This window comes from Pezoporus wallicus, unplaced genomic scaffold (assembly GCF_028554395.1).
Source record: "Pezoporus wallicus isolate ANWC-B61680 ecotype Strahan unplaced genomic scaffold, APGP_CSIRO_Pwel_v1 contig_8047, whole genome shotgun sequence".
In the NCBI taxonomy this organism is placed as follows: domain Eukaryota; kingdom Metazoa; phylum Chordata; class Aves; order Psittaciformes; family Psittacidae; genus Pezoporus; species Pezoporus wallicus.
This window is the reverse complement of record NW_026639548.1, coordinates 2,626,173-2,645,528: the sequence shown is the minus strand read 5'-3', so window position 1 is coordinate 2,645,528 and position 19,356 is coordinate 2,626,173. Positions and strand designations below refer to the sequence as shown.

The window sequence follows — 19,356 nt, the reverse complement described above, 5'->3', positions numbered from 1 at the left end:
TGGTGATTTTATTTTTAACCATAGCCGTAAGTGCCTAGTCGTGCCTAGCTTTTTCTTTTAAATAATCCCATCTCTCAGAGTTTGGAATCCCATTGTCAACATCCCCAGCAGTTGTGTGTATTAGTGCACAAATAGGAGCTGTGGCTTGAGATCTCCTAGCTTCCTGGAATTAAAATAGAAAATCCTAATTCAGTTGCTGTTTTCCCCATGTTCCTGCTTCTTCACGCATCTCTTGCCCATCAGTAGGCTCCCTGCCCCTTTTCTAAATGCCCTGCAGCATTAATCCCTGTTCTCAGCGGGATCTGCCATTCATCATTTGGGACTCCTCACGTCTGCAGTTGTTTAGGCTCCTGGGTGAGGCTGTTAGGCCAGCTCAGACCTGAGCCTTAGAGCTTGCTACAATGAAGCTCAGCCCTTGGAAGCTAAGAGCAGACAGAACCAGGTCAGGAACATAAAGGCAGCCGGCTGAAATGCTGTATTTTCACTCTGGTACAGTGCTGGCTTTTCAGTCTAAAGCGAGCTGCAGGTTCTCATTGTCTGTGCTGGTTCAGCAATTGAAAAGTGCCTCTGCTCTTCAGAGTAACTATGAAACAGAAATGCTAATCCGTTCCCTTCACTGTCAACTGCTTCATGCACTGGTTTTCTTTCTTCTCTACAGGCCAGCAGCCCACAGGATCTTCGCCTCTTCTATGAGAAAAACAAGATGCTGATGCCCAAGTAAGCATTTTCCAGTGTCACCATTTATATGCACTTGTTTACTCTGTGTTTACACCTGTCCTTGCGTGCTCCTGGCTTGTCACTCAGGGGGGTGACTGTAAAATACTTGGCCACATGCCTTCCTCCATTCCTTAAACCAGCAGTAGAGTGGCCCAGAGAAAGACAGCATTGGTGTTCACTCTTAACACAGATCCTGCTTCTCTCCTACACTGCAAAAGTTGATAGTGATTTCAGGAGACAGCTAGTGGTCCTGTCCCACACACGGCTTCTCTGAGGCTGGGAGCCTTAGGAAAGAACCCATGGTAATTCTTGAATCACATGAGCAGCCCAACTGTAACCTGCCATACCTGACTGCAGATCACATTCCCATTTCTCACGTGTCAGGGCACCAACTGCTTGTGCCCATCCTGCTAATAGGAGGAAATACTATAACCTGGATGGAAATGGACACTGCTGCAGTTTCCAAGGGGAAGATAACTGCTTTCGTCCCACCATGGTGTATGTTACCTAGCTGCTCAGTGCTGTGATTTGTCAGTGTATTTTGGTTTTGTTGCTGTGGTCTTTCCTTTTGATCTCTGAGCTCTTAAAGCAGAGTCTCATGCCTGCTCTGAAAACCTCAGCCTGGTATAGAGACAGGACTGAAGTTCCAGACCGTACATCTGAATATTAGAGGCCTTTTTTAACCAGAAAGTTAGCTTCTATTTGATAGAGCTGTTAATGCAGCCACATATGCAGGAAATTCAATGAGTTTCTGTATATGGATTTTATCTTCATTTCCTTTCTCAGTTTTAGACAGCTCCAAGAGGTAGCAGAAAGAACTGTCAAGAAGCTAGAGCTCTTAGTAGTGATGTGAGCTATTCATTTAACTTCCCTGTAAGTACTTAAAGGGAAGGAGGAGAAGGGACAAATTTCTACCAGGATTAAGTTTGAGCCATCTGTGTCCCTTCTGGGATTCAACCAGAAGGTGTCATGGAGTAAAACAACCAAACAGAACAATTCAAAACTGAAAAACAACCACATAGTTGGAGGTAGCTAGTATGTGTGAGCAGAGTGTAGAGCTTTGTTTTCCTTACAGCTAAGAGGGAAATTAATTCCTACAATTAATAGGGTTCCTTGTGTTGATCATGCTTTGGCTCATGGTGGATTCAGTAGAAGGCAGGTGAGGGGAGAAATGAAGCTCAGCTGTAAGAGAGAGCATGTCTTTTCTTGTAGGGATTAGTCCTTCTCCTTTGTTGTTAGTCCTTTATGCACTCTGCATTTACCATCTTCACTTATCTCCACTTTTTAACTACCAAATTCCTCCACAGTTTAGATCCAGGCCCATTGTTTTTCTACCATAAATGTCAGATCCAAAGTGGCCTTCGTGTAAATGCCGATTCCCTGCTTTCTGAACTCAGTTTGTCTTTCTAATGTGGGCTGCAATCTGTGCTATTTCCTGAGTAAACATGAATAAACTGCCTTGCCAGGCCTGCCAACACAGGATGAAACACAACACCACTCGAGACCTCCTTCTCAGACTGCAGCAGTGCCAGGATTTGGTTTCATTCTCCTTGGGGCTAGGCAGGCTGGCACCCACCTCCATGGCATTGCCATGGAAAGTGCTGTGTTTTGGCTTGGGAACCAGCTGGGGAAGAAAAGCTCATTGGATGCTCAGTCTCTGCCTGCTGGGCTGGTGCTGTTGCTATTGCTGACAGGTGAAATGCCATTCTGAGGTGGGGTGCTCACATCAGTAGGAGAAAGCCCAAAGGCCTCACAATTTTAATAGCACTGATCTAAATAGCTAACATTTGTTGTGCTGATTTGCACGGCAAAGTGTGTTATAGATCATGGCGGGGGAAAGGAGGCACTTTTGTTGCGTATGTTTAAAAAGATGGTGTTGTAAAATAATACTGCAAAACTTTAAGCTTTAGATGTGAGAGATAGGAGGCAAACAGGCTGTTTAATCTGCACCGGCTTCAGTCTGTGTTGCGACATCTGAGGTCTACTACTTGACCTGCCTGTTTCTTGGCTTTAAAACCATACAAAAGCTAGAGTCATTGCTGGGAAATGGACTCATTTTGGATGAAAGCTTTATGTGTCGTGGATAAGTAATGACGATAACACTGGAGGACTGCAGGTCTCCAGCACTAATGTATTTTTCAGGAGACACTGCTAGCTGTGGTATCTTGGGTAATTCCATTACGCAGTGTGATTCTAAGGCACACCTTTTTTGACAAGAGGGTGTTTTTTCTTGGCTCAGAATCTCAGTTTAACTGCACCCCTTCCGGAGCCTGGTGGCCTCCTGCTTTGGGAAGGCACATGGAGCCATTCTAGTGTCAGGAATGGAAAAGCAGCTCCTGCAGTACAAACAGGGATGAGGAATGCTTGCCGTCTTTCTCCATTCTAGGAATTGCTGGGCTCAAATCCCTTACACCAGCAAGGCCTGGGGCTTCACAGAAAAATAACTGGGTAGTACTGAAACCTATAAATACCTTGCCTCACATCTCTAGTTTCACTAGCCTGATGGTGCTAGCTAACATCTTTTTCCCCTCCCCTACTATTTTTGTCCCAGCTTCTTTTCTTACCCAGCCTGTAGCAGCATCAGTCAGGCTTGGCTTCAGGGCAGTGAGCAATGCCAGCCCAGCGAAGCCCAGCCCTGCCTTATTGCTGAGCTCCTGAAGTTGAAATTGCTATGCTGAGCACACATGCCATTACCTGAACTGACCTTCAGATGGGGAAAGCCTGGCAGACCATGGGGGCCATGCAGGGCATGGCTGTGATGAACAGTGTTAATGCTGAAAGGAGCTGGAGCCACCTTCGCTTAATATGGAGAGCTCTGCTCTGGCTGCAGGCAGGGCCCGGCTGCTATAAGCCCTGAGCAGTGCTGCTGGTTACGGAGGAAAGTCAGCAGAGCTGAATCCACTTATGCAAGAGCTGAACTCTGCTTTCCCTGCCTTAATCTGTTCATTTATTCCTGTTTCCTACAATCTACTGGGGTTGTAAAGAGCTGCCCTGGCCTCTCTCCCATCTGGTTGTAGGGTGAGGGAGAGCACAATGATTTACTAGCTCTTCCTGTGCTGCAGTGGCCATTGAAGAGAGTGTTTTCTTCCTAGCTGTACTGGAAAGTGGGTAATAGCTGCACTGATTTTAGCTTGATCGGGTGGCAGTTGCTCACGTCTCAGTTGATTAAGAAATGCTGTATATAAGCTGCATTGAAAAACAAATGCTTTAAGAAATGGTAGTAATTGGTGATACATTTGACCACCATTGTCTTAACTGGAAGCTTCCACTTGGTAACTGCTTCATTTTAGTGACCTCTTTATCCCTTTTAGAGCAAGTAGAAGAGACCTTATTTATCATGTGCAAAATAACTGTGTGCTGTATGGATGACATTGGCACGACTGTGAAAGGGAAAGGATTTGCAGGTGCTCATGGAAGAGGCCACTAAAGCTAGATTACCTGTAACCTCACCAATGACAATGGGGAGTAAAAGTCAAATAGATGCAAATAGAGATGTTTCTGTTCAGCCTTTCTCCAATGAGCTCCTCTTATGTTCCTAGCCCAGCAGGCACAAAGTGTGTTTGCATTTGCAGGTTGCCTTCCTGAATATGTAAAAGCAGTTTAAGTAGACTGCAGGTCTCTCTGATTTTGCTTTTGTTTTCAATTCTAGCATCCCCAGGGAGACATCCAGCCACCTGAGGCAGCTGTTACTTGGCCTTTTGCAGCGTAATCATAAGGACCGCATGGACTTCGGTAAGACCTTCTTCCATTTCAAGCTCTGCTGCCTGTCTGTATCTTCTGCTGCACCATGGTGCTGCACATAGCTGTGTGCTTTTGGCTGGTGCTAACAGAGGCATCCAAACATCTGGATTTTACCTGGAAGGTTTTAGTGTATGTGCTAGAAAGGTCAGTGCCGATTCCAGCACAGTTTTGTAGACCTGGAGAATTGGCATACCTTCTTCAGAAAATACTTCTTATGTGCATCCCTTCTCCTGGCTTCTGCTTTTATAATCTCTCTGAACTTCTAGTGTGTTAAGTGTGCTACCAGGTGAAATGTGTATCTTCTCTGTCATGGTTCTCTCCCAAAGCTACACACTGCACCCATTTAATGAACAATTCAGTCTATACCCTCTATTGCTCAAGGGCTGACTGATAATCTGAGCTAGGAGACTGTAGCTGCTTGCAGGCCCTTCACTCCCTGTCCAGGTTTCTGTGGAAGGATGCCTTGGTTCTCATTCGGTTCAAGTTGGCAGTCTCATGGCTCTCCCTTTAGATCTCTATCTCCAGACTTGGTGGGCATAAAGACTTCCTTTTTTCTATTTTATTGTCTTAATTCTGTCTAAAATGGGAACGCTCATAATGTGGCACGGGTTCTGGCTTTGGCAGCCTCTTCCAGATGCATCTAGCAAAGCCAGAAGGTCTGAAGGACCTCTAGTGAAGCCATTCCTACAGGAAAGCAGGCAGAGGTAGAACCTTTCCTGGATCCCTTTTAGTCATCTAAAGGCAACTGTATGGGGTTTTTTATTCTTTCCCCCACCTCTCCCTTCCCCTTGGGCAAAGATAGTCTAGACTTGTCTCCAGTACAAATCAGGACCTGAATACTGTCTCTCACCAAGCAAGCTGGTCCTGGTGGTGTGTTTCCTCAGAACAGCAGGGACTAGCTTTGCTTCCATGGGCCAGTGCTGCTGGTGGAAAGGGTAAGTTTGCCCCTCAGCCCCTGTTCCTGAATAAGGTTTGATGCTGGGGAAGTCTGTTCAGGTGGTTTTCTTGGAACTAGGCTGGAGGCCAAAGCCCACAGATTTGTGTTAAGTGTCTCACAGTCATAGAGCTTTTGGCTATGTGCAGACAGTACCTTTGTTTCCTGAAAATGAAGTGCTGCTGCTGTGTGTTTTCAGGGTACTGCTTTTTAGTCATGCTTGGGGTAAGAGTTTGATATTTCTGTCTTTTGGGGGTTGGTTTTCTGTTGTTGTTGCTTATTTGCTCAGGTGGATTGTTTCCTGCTGGGCAGCATGTGCTAGTCTATGAAGAGAAATTGTTTTGCTGCCTGTGTTATCCTTTTGGATTAGAGATACCAGGGAAGCCTTTCTGGGGACAGTGTCACCTGGGGGAGGCAAGCATGTGGATTAACTGAGGCTGATCATAATTATCCAGTGCTGAATGCAGAGGGCCAGTTACTAAGGTGCACAAGTGAGAAAACAAGCCTTTTGAAAAGGGTGCCATTAAAGCTGCTGGCAGACTGATTTGGATATAAGCACTTCTCAGTATTACTCCCTGCAGATCTATCTGGGGTGTAGATCTTTGCCTCTTCTATTACGCTGCTGTGCATTTCAGAAGAAAATATCCTTGAGCTTTCCGTTTCCCTGCTGTCAGAAATTGAGTCTGGCAAACCTTTTTAGCCCCCCATAAGCTGTTTTTGTACCTCTGGGAGCAGACTGCCTGAGTCAGAGTCTAACACTTGGAAATTCAAGATAATAGACTTTGATTTCACTCAGGACAACTGTTAACAGCGCATCTTGCTGCACTGAGATTGTCTGCCCTTAATCACAGGCAGGATCCTTTTCTCTCTAAATCGACACGTTCTTGTAAGATGCAGGTGATTCTCAGGTAGGGCTTGTGAATATGCTCTGTACAGAAGCCTGTATTTGGGATATTCCTTGTGCTTTATAGATGGCAGATCTCAGTGGGTGTGTGGCATCCCATACTGTATTCTAATCTCCTGCCAGTTCAGAGGAAAGCAAGTACCAAAGCCTTTATAAATACATAATATTTTTATATTATATATTTATAATCTTATATATTAAATAATATTTATAATATTATATAATATATATAAGATAAATGCTTTATTTACACCAGTACACTTCCTCAGCATCCAGTTGTATTTTTGGTCTCATCCACCTCTGCCTCCTCTGAAGCATCTGAGCTTCCTTCCTGCTTGTAACTCAGCTGTTTTCCTTTCTCCTGGTGCTCACTCTTCAGCTCCTCTATGTTGCTTGGAGACTCTCTGCCCTACCTACTGAAGGGACCCGTCTTCCTTTCCCTCGAGTATCAGCTCAGGAGACCTCCAGATGATGCTCTTTGCCAAAACAGTAGCAATACTTAAGTGAGAGCGCTTCTCTGTTCGCAACTGTTGTCATGTTTCTAGCTGTGGCCAGCTGTGCACAAACTGTTGATGTCCCAGAGCTCTAGATCCTGTCAGAAGCAGATCTTCCCCTTCCCTTAGATGGCTCCCAGTAGGCAGGTGCTTTGCCCTCCTACTGGCAAACTAACATAGGTTGCTCTCTTCACCTACCCTGCCTTGGCTTATGGCCAGGGCCTTTGTTCACTGTTCTTTACCCTCCTGCACTATGTAAGGTGAAGATCTGTATGTACTGCTGGGTCGGGGATGATTCGTAAGCCACTGTCACCAGTGGAGCAGGGTGTCCTGCTGCTCCTTGTTCCCTGAGTCACCCTGTAGTCTCCAGGACATATATGTGATTCCCTTCGCAGAGGTCCCCCAGAGTTTAGTTGATTCATGCAACAGTAACACATAAGCTTGAAGCTTCATTTACTTGTGTCCCAGTTGCTCTTCTGCCAGGGACTGATGGTCTTCTCGAGGTTATCTAGAGGAAAGCCAGAAGGGGTTTGAGTTTCCTGGTGACGATTACAAGCAGGGTTGTTTAAATGTTGCTTTGCAAGGGCAAGTAACAAACAGTTTGGAGGGGGAAGAGTGAAAGAAATCATCATTTCTACCCCCTCAGTTGAATAGCTCTGCTGAGGGATGGTAACCCTCTAGAGGAGCAGACTGAAGAAGCAGCAGGAAGTGCCAACAGCTGAGCAGTTCCTAGCGAGGTAGGGATGTTCTCCATCCACAACAGATCTAGCCTGAGAGACTCCAGCTTTTCCTGTTAGAGATTTCCATCACTTCTGTTGTGCACTCTGGTCTCCAGACCAGTGTGCTCTGGCTGCAGGACCATGGGAGTGCCAAGGAGGGGCTGAGGAGAACAGGGGTTGTTTAAGTTTAAAAAGCAGACAAAGAAAGAAAGCAGTTGCTACATTATGGGAAGCTCAGTGGCCAAAGAGGAGCTGCTTACAGAAAGCTGTACAAAAACTGGAAGTTTGTAAACACTGGGGGTTGCAACAGGAAATCCATGCTGGGAAAAGAACTTGAACTGCCTGCAGTTAACTAAATAATCAGCATTGGTCCATGACTAATGGCTGAGTAGCTGATTGTGATAGGAGAGGACTCTGGCAAAGTTGCAGTGGATCAAACACAAAATAGTTGGGAGTGGTGGTTACCTGTAAGGACAGGCAGACTTGTAGAGGGTCTCCAGCAAGCCAGGACAGAAGCTTTTCTTGGCCTGGAGCTGTAGCATGTTCTCCCATAATGAGTGAAGACTTAAGCACTCATGTCTGGTGTGAAATATGTTCTGGGCTGTTCTGTGCTGGCCCTTTAGAAAATGCATTTCTGCCTTTGAATGCCATTTCAGCCAGGGACTTGGTCTTTTAGTGCCTCTTGGTACATTGGGATTTCTCTCTTCTTGCTGATAGGAGCTTTTGATGCACGTGTGGGTGGCCATGGCAGGTCTTGACATAGTTGCACTATCTGGCCCTCAGTAACTGTTTCCCATTCCTAGAAGTGTAAGAGCTATTGCAAGACAGAGGGATATTAACAATGAATGCAGTCATTCTCCCCAGCAGCCCGGGGTTTTAGCTTGCAGCAAAACCTTGCTAAGGTCTTTAATGCCCTGTGGGGAAGTAAAATCCATTAGTACTGGGGTTGAATCCCAAAGACTGGGATTTTCCTTCCCTTCATTCATGTTGTTGCCCCAAATGATTTCCCTTCTCTGTCCCTTACCCCCCTGATTTTGCAGAGATGTCTGGGAGGAGAGGAGCCATTTGTTTTATTCATACTTAAAAAGCAATCTCTGGATCCAAATAATTTCCCATAGTAGGTCCTTCATCCAGTCTGCAGTCTGCATTCTTGACCACGACTACACTACAGTCAGTCAACTTCCATAGTTGATCTAATTGCATGGAAAAATCACTGTAAAACACTGTAGCTTGCTATGCTTAAACTGCCTTGTAACTTCTTACAGCAATTTCCTTTCACTGAGTCACTGTTGTTTTTTTTTCAGATGAATTTTTCCATCACCCATTCTTGGATGCAAGTGCCTCAATGAAAAAATGTAAGTGTTGCATTTTTGATTACAGTCTGTGTGAACCATGACATGACTTCCTTTGCTGCTAGTTCAAAAGAAAAAGACTGCTTTATGTTTTCTTAGTTATTTAGGCAGGGATTCAGCTTTTGTTACTCTGTCGTGTCCAGATTTTGCCATTAAAACGTATTTCATTTTGCTGAGTTATCTTCAAAGGGATGACTATGGGGGCTGTTTAGAAACTTAAAGCAGAAGTAAATGTAGTTTTGAAGCACATTCAGCCACTTTATATGAAGTGCTTGGCCAATGAGGCAACTTGTAGGTAAACAGGATTATGAGCATGATCTTGTTCATCTTCTGCATCTGCAGGACAGTTTGGGATAGTGAATGGTGGAATCTGGTGCTCTTGTTTGTGCTTGCCAGGAGGTATCTTAAGCAGGCTCTGGTTACCAGCCCTTGTTTCAACATTTACCTTCAAATTCTTGATCAACCTTATTTTAGAAGGGTTTAATTTGGGTGTTCAGTGAGAAGTGGCCAAAACAAGGACAGGTTTCCATTGAAAGTTCTTCCTTTCCTCTCTTGATTCTGAAAATTTCCAACCACGTTTTCAGAATGATTCAGATGTTATTCATGATCTAGAAGTTGGTTTTCAGTGGGGAACAATTCAGAATTGCTTCTAGTGTACAGGATATAACAGTCCTCTGGCCAAGAGACTTGGTTGAGTGGAAATGTGTATGGTTGCCTCCTTCTGGAAGGATCTTCCTGTGTCTTTAATCTTCTGAATAAATGTTAAGCCAAGAATTTTCATCAGTGACTGGTTTGGGTTGCTGGAAGTTTTGGAGGAAGCGTGTCCAATGCTTTCTGAACATAGAGCACCTCTTGAATGTATGCCCATCCTTTGTCTGATGTCCACGTCACTCTTGACAGTCTCCATCTTTCCTGCTTGCAGAGCAGGACTTCTCAGTTGTTCCTGATACAGATTTTAACTGTGTACTTAGGTGACCGTCCTGCGGGCAAGAAAAGACGCTTCTGGTTTAGGGGAGCTTGCAAGCCAGCCAGGCCCCTATCTCCATCTGCACCAGCAAGATGTGGGGCAAGTCCTGTAAAACAGGACTGCTCTGCAGGCAGAAAAGGACTCTGCCTGTGTAAGACTGCTCCTAAGCCAGCTCAGCTCTCAGCGCCTGCTGTACCACTGCCATGTGGGAAAAGCCCTTCAAAGTCCAGTTCCCCTGTGGGCCCAGGACTGCCTGCTCAGGATGTTCCTGCATGCCCACCAACTCATCTTTTGCTTCACTGGCCAGGGGAACAGAAAACACCCTGCAAACGGGAGAGGGCTCTCCAGACTTGGCCTCAGTTTCCAGCTTCTGCACGTTTCCTGTGCAGAAACCAGAGGCATCATTGTGAGCAAGGGACTGTAGCTCAGCCTTTGCCTCCAGATGCACCAGAGTTAATAGTGTGGGGTCAAGGCCCAATAAAAAGAGCATCTTTACAGGCAGGTATGGACTATATGAACTCCAGACCTCTCTGCTGCCCTGCTGGTCCTCATGTCCAGGCATATGTGCACAGCCTGGAGTCCTGTCCATGTAGGAGAGACCACTACTGGTTTTGAAAAGACAAGGGGAGAAATCTCTTTCCATTGCTGGAGGTCGTCTTGTGCACAAAGATCTGGTAATGGAGAAGATGGTTCTTGTAGTCTGCTGTGGAGGTCTCTGCTACTGCCAGATGGCAGTGGTGGATGAAGGTCTCTGAGGTGTGCAGCGAAGAGCCTGGATGAGAAAGGCTGCATATGGGAATGGTGGTCCTTTTGATTTCTAGATAGGCGAGAGAAGAACCAGTGTCAGCAAAGGTCTAGCTTATGGTGAACTCAATAAGAAGAACTCACCTGAGATGTATGGAATGCTGCTTAACGTGGTAGAGTGCTTAACATTTGCAGTTTTAGCTGAAGTAGATGACTTAGGAAGGTGAAGTTGCGCAGCAGTTAGCTCCCCTGGCTTTGCGTGCAAAACTAAGATGGGTCCAAAAGCTTATTGGGCTACTTCGTCTCAACATGTGGCTCAGCATGATGAGTGGAGGAAGTATCAGAGATGTAGCTGCATCTAAGTGATGATGCTCAGACTTAATTAGTCCTCAGGCCTCTGTGCCGTACTGGAGAGAGGAGCAGTGTGCCCTTGTGCTTTTGTTCTCCTTGGGAGCTGATAGTTTGGCTACCACTGACTTTAGTGGAAGCAGAACTACGGCATTCACATTTGAGTGTGCTTTTAGGAGAGTTTGTCTGATGGTCTGTACCAGCATTATGTTTTTGAGTAGTAGCAATTTCATGATGAATGTACTGAGACCTCAGCTAAGCTCAGGGACCCACTGTGCAGCTGTTACCTAGAGGATCTTTCAGTTCAGAGGTGTCTGCACCACAGAAACAGGCAGTGATGCATCTGTTTAGGTCCCAAACTGGTTTTTAGTTCCAAACCCACTTTCTTTCCATATGAGAGCATTTTGCAGTCTGAGCAGGGGGTGGTGGTCTCCTGCCCCTGCAGAAAAAGCTGCCCTCAAGGTGGCAAGGGTGGAAAAGGAGAGCTGCCACCAGCATGCAGAGCTGAGCACATCACCCGTGCTCTTGAACCCTGTCGAGGCTGGTCCAGAGCTGGTCACACAGTGATCAAAATAAAGCAAGAGCCATTGTCTGTGCATTCTGTGGATGTATGATAGTGCACTATCTTGTGGAATTATAAAGGGTGTTCTTAATACAATGTAATTTTGGAATTCTGGAAGACTGGGGAATCCTCAAATGTGGATAATTCTCCAAGTGGCTAACTTTGAAGTTGCTGCAGTGAGGGGACACCCTCACATAAATAAATTTGCTCTTCAAAACACTCCAAAATCAACATTTCTGCCAAAAATTTTTAAATATGACATTTCTGCCAAGCTCATCCTCTCCACTGTGGTTTTCAGGGATGATTGTTCTCATGTCCCTCCTCTCATCTCACTTCTTTAGTGAAGCAAGGACTTAAGTGTGCTGCCATCCAGGGTGTACCACAAAGCTCTTTGCCACAGGCTTTAGCTTCGAGAGTGGGTTCAGGGCCTTGGGCTTTGTTAACCAAAACATGTACCTGATTTTTTTGTTTATTTATATTTCATTTTCTATTGTGGTTTTGTACCCGTGACTAAGCATGTACTTTAGATGTGTAAAAATACATTAATAAAGTCTTTAAAATACCGTGTCTAGTCAGAATGTCGTCTGTCTGTAGCCAGGTCTGATCAGCATATGGTATGGGGCAGTGCATTACAGTAATAATGCATGAGGAGGCATAATTAGATGCTTGTGCAAGTCTTCTCTCAGTAAACACACTGTAATTGGTACCCATGCACAGTATTTTGGAGGCTTTTTTGCTCCTACCTTTAATGAATGCTGAGCTTGTACCTCCTTGACTCTGAGTTAAGAGAGCATGAAATGTGAGCAGTTGTGGTTCAGAACGGTGTGGGATGGTTCAGTGTCTGGAATATCTGTTAGGCTTAACTTTTATCATCTTCATAATCTTACTGTACATAAAACCTGGCAAAAAAGCATCGTGACTTCTGCATATAGAAGATTTTAATGGTGCAAAGTTCTAAACTCTTTAAAGCAGTTGTTCTTTGGGCAAGTCCTTTCAGCTTTTGAACTAGAAAGTATTGCCTGGTCAGAGATTGCAATTAAATAGTATTTGATGACTGGCTTTAATTGAGTCCAGATAATCACTGAAATGCATCTCTCCAGTGTGTGTAAAACTTGGATTACAAGTAAAGCTTTATATAAAGCTTGAGACTTGGATATTTTAGGACAGCCTGGCCCCAGTTGGGATGGTTTGTCACAAATGACATCTGCAAGTGCAGCGTCCAGGCTGGAGGTCCCCACAGCTGGAGCACAGGCTTGCCTTTATGTCTCCCAGCTCTCCCATTTTTGAAACCAGTTGGCACTGGTTATGCAACACCCAGGGTGACTGTTTTGTTGCCGGAGTGAGTTGGAGAGCACAATTACTAAACCTGACTTATTTACATTACAATTACAATCCAGCAATTTCTGGATTTGGGTGGGGGCCTACAGCCCTTGTTAACATTGCCCACATTCAAACTTGAGCCGAAAGCATGATGAGCCAAGTGTTTGCACCCCTTTTAATTTTAAACTGGGAGTGCCTGGGTGTGTGGAGGAGATGGAAAGCGAGCATCTTGCTTTCAAGCTGTCCTACGTGGCTGACGCTCCAAATGCACCAACAGGGATGTGGCGGTCAGAGAGCGTTTGTCAAAGCCAAGCCTTGTGGTTCTACGTGCATGAAAGTCCTTTTTTAGTGTCAGGACCTTTTGAGCTGGGCCTCACAGTATGAATTTGGGGAGTTTAGAGGGTTTAAAAGAAGTACAATGATTAATAGAGGCTGTATCTAAAGGTGTGCTTCATGCAGACAGAGCTGTAACTTGAGTTTCAGATGATAGTGGTAAAGTCTGCCTGCTTGTCTTCCTTCCCAGATTAATGGAAAACTGTCCAAAGCAAATAGACAGAAATAGAAAAGTCTCAATTCCAGCCAGGTTTAAATCAATAATGAACAAAGAACCAAAATAGAGTGGAAGGGGACCTTGAGAGAGACCTGAAATGACCCTCACAAAAATAACTAATTCTGGGGAAAATGCATGGTGATGCAAGTCTTGCAGCAGACATGTGGATACAGTTCAAAAAACATTTACCTTCTCTTAAAAGCATCTTTACAGAATAGGAAGGTCTGGCTGTACAGGGGTGAATTGTTCTGTAAGAGTTGGCAGGGTAGAAAAGGGGAGGCTTTTTTTCCCCCTCTCAGACTTCTGGTATTAAATACGTGGGGAAGGTACCAGGGACCGCTCTGCAGGCACTGTGGGAAGGTTGTGGTATAGGCTGGACAGAGCTCCCCATGTTGCAGTCAAGTTCTCAGACCTCTGTGTGTGTTCCCTGAGTGTGGGGAGTGGAAAGCAGCTGTGGTGGGAGAGTGTGTGGGGTGTGGATGGAGTTGCTCTCCATGCCAAGCCCCTGACCGACCTCCCAGAATATCCATTGCCAGGGTACCGCAGTTCCAGTTCCTTTACCGGAGCCAGGGCAGTGCATTTCAACAGCACAGACATCAAGTGTAAAATAGATACAGAGGATATAAAATAGCCTCTTGCAAAGCTTTGGAAAGGTTTATTTCGTTATGGACCTAACCCTCAAAATGCTGGCAGAGTAAGGCTGCCAGGATGGTCCAACGCAAGAGGGAGAGGCATCTGTGTGTGCGTGTGTCACTGCACACAGGTCCCACACAGCCATCCCACTATGGCTTCATATTGCACAAGCCCTGGGACTCTCCTGAATCCATCTTCATTTGCAATATAACTTGACCTTTTAAAAAAACATTTGGGTTTTGTTAACATTAGCAAAGGGTGGAAGAGATCACCGTGACCCTGGTTAAACTATTGCAGTGGTTGATTGCTTACGTTAAAACGTGTATTTTAAGTCGATGCTTCCTTGGCTTCATTTTCCTGTTGTTGGATCTTGTTACATCTCCGTCAGACTGAGGAACTGAGCGTCAAAGTGATTGCTCTTTTTATGCTAGGAGACACTGGTCCAGTCATCCTTTAACCTTCTTTGATAGGCTACATGGAGAGACTTCTTAAAGCCTTTTATTAAAGGGCATGTTTGCCCATTCTTTTATCATTAGAACACTGTTTCAACAGTTAATTGCAGAGAAATGTACTCTCATTTTTCTAGCTGGCAAATAAAGTACTTTGTAATATCTTATGGGATTAATGACAGAGGTAGTTTTACTTCAAACAGAAACATTTTTCTTCTAGGTGTTATTAATCTTCCAGTTATTAAGTATGGAGTCATTAGCACAGATCTTGTAAAGGTAGAAGTCTGATATAAGGTGCTAATTCTCTGCCAGCACAATGGAAGAGCAGCAAAGTGCTCCTCTCCTCACTTACGCATTTCCTCTGATCTCTATCTTAAAACATACAAATGGTTGCAGAGTAAAATCTGACTTCAAGCTGCCTTGAAGTGGGATGTTGGGACTCTTCTGCACTGTTCTTGTGCAGGTGGACTGGGGAATTTGAACCACTAAATACTTCAAAGTCCTTTGAAAAGCTAGTGTTACCTTTGCCTTGTCTCCCTCCTTGGCTGAGCTGAGCTCTTCTAAGTTATTTACTGTACCTCACTTGCATAAGTCACTGGAGTTAAATATTCTTTTCTCTTATGATGCCTTAATCATTGTTTCTGCCTGAAGGTCAATGCTAACTAGTTCTTTCAGTGTGAGCTTTATGCCCCTGTGAGAGTTATAAAAGCCAGTTCAACAATGCAGTGAATAAAATGGGCAGTTCTGATATTGAACAATAAAACATAAAAGGAAGGGATGCAAGAATAGCTTGTGCTGTGGAACAATTTCTGTACAAAGAGATTAAATAAGCAAAACTTCTTTAACTTGCAGAAGTGACTCAGGGAGAACGTATTGAGGTATAGGAAGCAATGAACTGTTTCCTTGTGGAATGGTTAATTATGTGGGTGTTTTTTGGTGTATATGGCCTGGGATGCCTGAGTGACTGTTGGGGCAGCAAGCACATATAACTTGAGCAGGCATGTGTTTGACTTAGCACAGATGTTTGATGTATGTGTGCTAAGCAACAAGGTCTGATGAAGGAGAAACTGTAAGAGTATGGACTAGCTTCTACCCCTGACATGAGTAACTCAGTCCACTCCTCTGTTTGTCTTTCCCTTCACTTGCAAAGATGCTTTGGAGGCTTTTTAGGGCAGAAACCATCTTGCTGTCTGTGTAGGACAGGTGTTGTGTGGACGTCTGACCTTGATCAGATGTTCTGAGACTTTCCACCCCAAGAGCTATAGCTGACATATAGTGCACAGTGGAGCGAGTGAATGTCAGTCATATAACCAAACAGAATGCTTCTTTTGTTCTCCTTTAATTGGTCACATCTGATACATGAAATACATGTTGCTGCATGAGATAAACCACAATGGGTGAAGATGAAAAAGAACTTTTATTATTGATTAAACTGAGTTTGACAACTTCTCCTGGTTTTGTCTTTTCCTGGTTTTAGCTGCTTCCGTGCCAATGCCTTCTTACCCCAGTTCAGGCTCCGGTAGTTCCTCCAGCAGCTCTTCTACTTCCCACTTGGCATCACCTCCTGTAAGTACAGCTCAGAGGATGCACTGTTAATGGGTCTCCCTGCTTGCTTTACTGAAACAAGGTCTCTGCTTTTGCTGTCTTCTGGTGCAAGTCACTGAACACATTAGTTTTGCCTGGATTTGGTTCATTGGCTTCTCCAGTCTATATAGAGTTTAGAAGTTGCCTTTTTTTACCCACAAGAAATATTTCAGCTTGGCCATTGCCTATTATGTGAAAAGCCTTTATGAAGGAAGTTGGTATTAACGACATTAGCTTGTCTTGGCAGAGATGGAGAGTTCCTTGGAACCCAAAACCAGTCACTAATTCAGCGTAGAGCACTGGTTTCTTGGCTGCAAGTTCTCTGTTTTCAAGCAAAGTCTCTGTAGCTTGACAGTGTATCCTTCTTTGTAAAGTGACCCTCCTCCTTTGTGACCAGCTTTCCCAGGAGCCACAGAGGGACATTCAGCTCAGGCCAGACCTGCCACAGTCCCGTGCTCTTGCAAGAGGTGATCTGAACTGATGGTTTTTCCTCTCGGGTTACCTGAAATGATGCAAATTTTTCTGGAGGGCAGGATATGAACTCACCAGTGAAGTGACATTCCTGCAGCTCGCTGAACTGAAAGCTTGGTTTTGGAGGCTCTTGGTGAAAGCTGCCTTTGACTTAGAACTCAGGAATGCTGGTGTGCAATGGGTAGGGGAAGGGAGAAGGGTTGAATTTTTTCCTCCCTGGCATTACTGCTTTTTTACTTTGTCCTCTGAGTTTCCCTGGGCCAAGGTTTCTCAGCCTGATGTGGGAAAGGCTGAGAGGCACTATCAGAAATACACGTAGGTGCTCATGATGTGAGCTGGACAGAGAGAAGTCTGCCCTCCTCTGAATGTCACATAACCCTCACATCCCTGAGAGCTGCTTCTCTGCAGCTGTAAGTAGAGGATGGTTGGCTGAGGCCCTGCTGACCATAAGACCCCCAGAATGGGTAGATGATGTGAAAAGCAGGCTCTTTCCCATGAGTTTTCCTGGTCTGGGAAGCTCAGGAATGGTGCAGGCTCACTGCCAGACCAGGAGGGGGTTCCATGTTAAAAGTGTGACTGCACCAATCCTGCTCTGCATTTTGAAGTTTTGCTGATGGAGGTGTGCTGGCTCAGCAGATTGGGTGGAAACGAGACAACTTTGACAGCTGGAAAACTCCTTCTGCTTGTATGTACTGCATGTACAGTGAGAGTGTCCCCACTAGTACAGCAGGAGAGTCTTCAGAGGGTGAACAGGGACTTAACAGGGCCCAAGTGAAAGCTGATTTCAAGTTTGTCTCAGCCTAAAAATGCATTAGGATAAAGATTGTGATCTACTCTGTGGGTAGTTCAGCTGTCTTAAAGCTGTCTTAAACCATTCAGCCTCCTCCATCTGTCTGCAGAACATGAGGATTGTTTGACTGAAGGAAGCAGAAAAATGGGACTTAAAGTTTGTGCTGCCTCTGTTGACTGTGAAGCATTCATCTGTTGAGTGCTTAGCCTCCTTCAGGCCTTTCTTTAACTCCTTATCAGCACTCTACAGCAAAACAGGGTTGTTCTGAAAGTGCAGGGACACTTACTTACGCATTCCCGAGTGCTGCTTACTGCAAAAGTGCTAGGAGACACCAGATGTTTAATGTTGAAGATCAAAACAAGAAAAACATAACCCCAAAGAACAACCAGATCTATGTCTCAAAGCTGGTATCAGTTTCACAGCCGTACTAAATTGAGTTGGTACAAAACACGTTGAATCAGAAAGCTTTAGCAGAGGGATGCAATACCTCAGGTCATGTTTTCCTTACCTGTGGAGCATCAGACATGCTGGTAGTATGTTTTGTGTAACAAAAGGTGCTATTTTGTGACATGGACATGAAAGGGTCCATGTTAGAAAACTAAACAGCTGCTTCTGGCAAATTATTAGCCCTGGTTTATCAGCAAAATGTTGTTTGTAGCCTTGCACAGCTGAGTTTAAAGGATCGAGCAGGATGATAAAGTAGCTGAAGTCAGTGTTTGTTTTCCTCTTGCATTAGCAGTCCCTTGGAGAGATGCAGCAGCAGCTGCAGGAGAAGGCACTGGCATCTCCTACCCAGGATTCCCCTGGCTTTCTGCATGGATCGAAGGACTCTGCTGGAAGCAGCAGTAAGAATTCATCCTGTGACACAGATGACTTCGTTATGGTCCCAGCACAGTTCTCAAGTAAGTTTCTGAGAATGCAGACGTTCTAAGCAGAGGGGGATGTGAGATAGTTACTAGAAAGTTGAAAGAGATTGAACCTGTCCTGACTGAGTGATGGAAACAGTTTTGTTATCAAGCTGGAAGAGAACATCTGTCTCACAGGCTGGGTTTGTGTTTTGTAATTACCTTCAAAGATTGGATTTGAGATGAAAGATTATTCAGGGACCTCAAGAAGGGATTGAACCTGGAAATCCAACTGGAAAAGAAGATAGGCTCACAGGGAAATGTCTTTCTCTCACAGAAGCCATTCCCATGTCATCCTGTCTTCACCTAGTGTCACAGTCCAAAACAGGATTTGAGCTAGTAAGATGGATTCCACACTGGAGAAAATCCCTGAGGGAGAACTAAAATATGTTGGATTTTTCTTCAAACATTGATTTAATTTTAGCACTTTTATGTGTTTATACTTTGATAGGAATTGTTTGAAAATACATGTGTACATGGGGGCCAAGGCCACAGTTCAGCCACATGCCTAAGTATGTCCATGCACAAGTCCTTACTTAACCAGCAGAAGGATATTGTTTAACCTTGACCATGTTTATGAAGCTTTGCTGAGTTGGAACTTGATGGTAAATGCTGTGATTCCTCCCTTTCCAGTTGCACTACCTATATTAAAACAGGAATTTGGAGGGTAGAACTGTGAAATATCTCTGCTGTGCAATCCTGTGGCAAGGAAGAGCTCAGTGTTGCTGGTGTATTTCCTGGGAACAGTGATGGGACCAGTACACGCTTGTCTTGTGCTAGTCATGTTTCCACTGTTCACATGCTTTGGCAAAGGCACAAACTCTCCCATGTTGTGTATCCAGCTGCCAGCTCATTTGACTGCCCTGGATATTTGCCACTTAAGACACAGATATTTCAAAGCCCTATGTGCAACATATACCACTGTCTTCTTCCACAGCAGCCAATTGCTTGCACCAAACGGGCATATACTTGTTGTCCCAAATGATTCTGTTGGGTTTTGGCCCCATTCCTTTCAGCTTAAATTTTCCAAAACTTCAGGGTATAAGGATCACACAGCAGCTTCAGCCCACATGTGTTTTGCGAAGCGCTGGTTTAGAAGCAGCTCAGCAGATCTTGGAGAAGCAGGAAATTCCACCCAAATCTCAGTTGCTCTGAATATATAAAGATTTTTA

The 19,356-nt window shown here is 44.7% G+C and overlaps 1 protein-coding gene across 9 annotated transcripts in view; it reads left to right on the top strand.

Annotated features, from left to right (window-relative positions):
• The window catches only part of ULK1 (unc-51 like autophagy activating kinase 1), an 80,410-nt gene that overhangs the window by 35,746 nt on the left and 25,308 nt on the right, over window positions 1–19,356 (top strand). For 8 of the 9 annotated variants that reach the window (XM_057414982.1, XM_057414981.1, XM_057414979.1 and 5 more), the window contains 5 exons: window positions 659–717; window positions 4,367–4,449; window positions 8,814–8,864; window positions 15,912–16,000; window positions 18,016–18,181. In XM_057414982.1, coding sequence (XP_057270965.1) covers window positions 659–717; window positions 4,367–4,449; window positions 8,814–8,864; window positions 15,912–16,000; window positions 18,016–18,181 — 448 coding nt within the window. The remainder of the gene's footprint in view (window positions 1–658; window positions 718–4,366; window positions 4,450–8,813; window positions 8,865–15,911; window positions 16,001–18,015; window positions 18,182–19,356) is intronic. The other variant, XM_057414980.1, reaches the window with a different exon arrangement.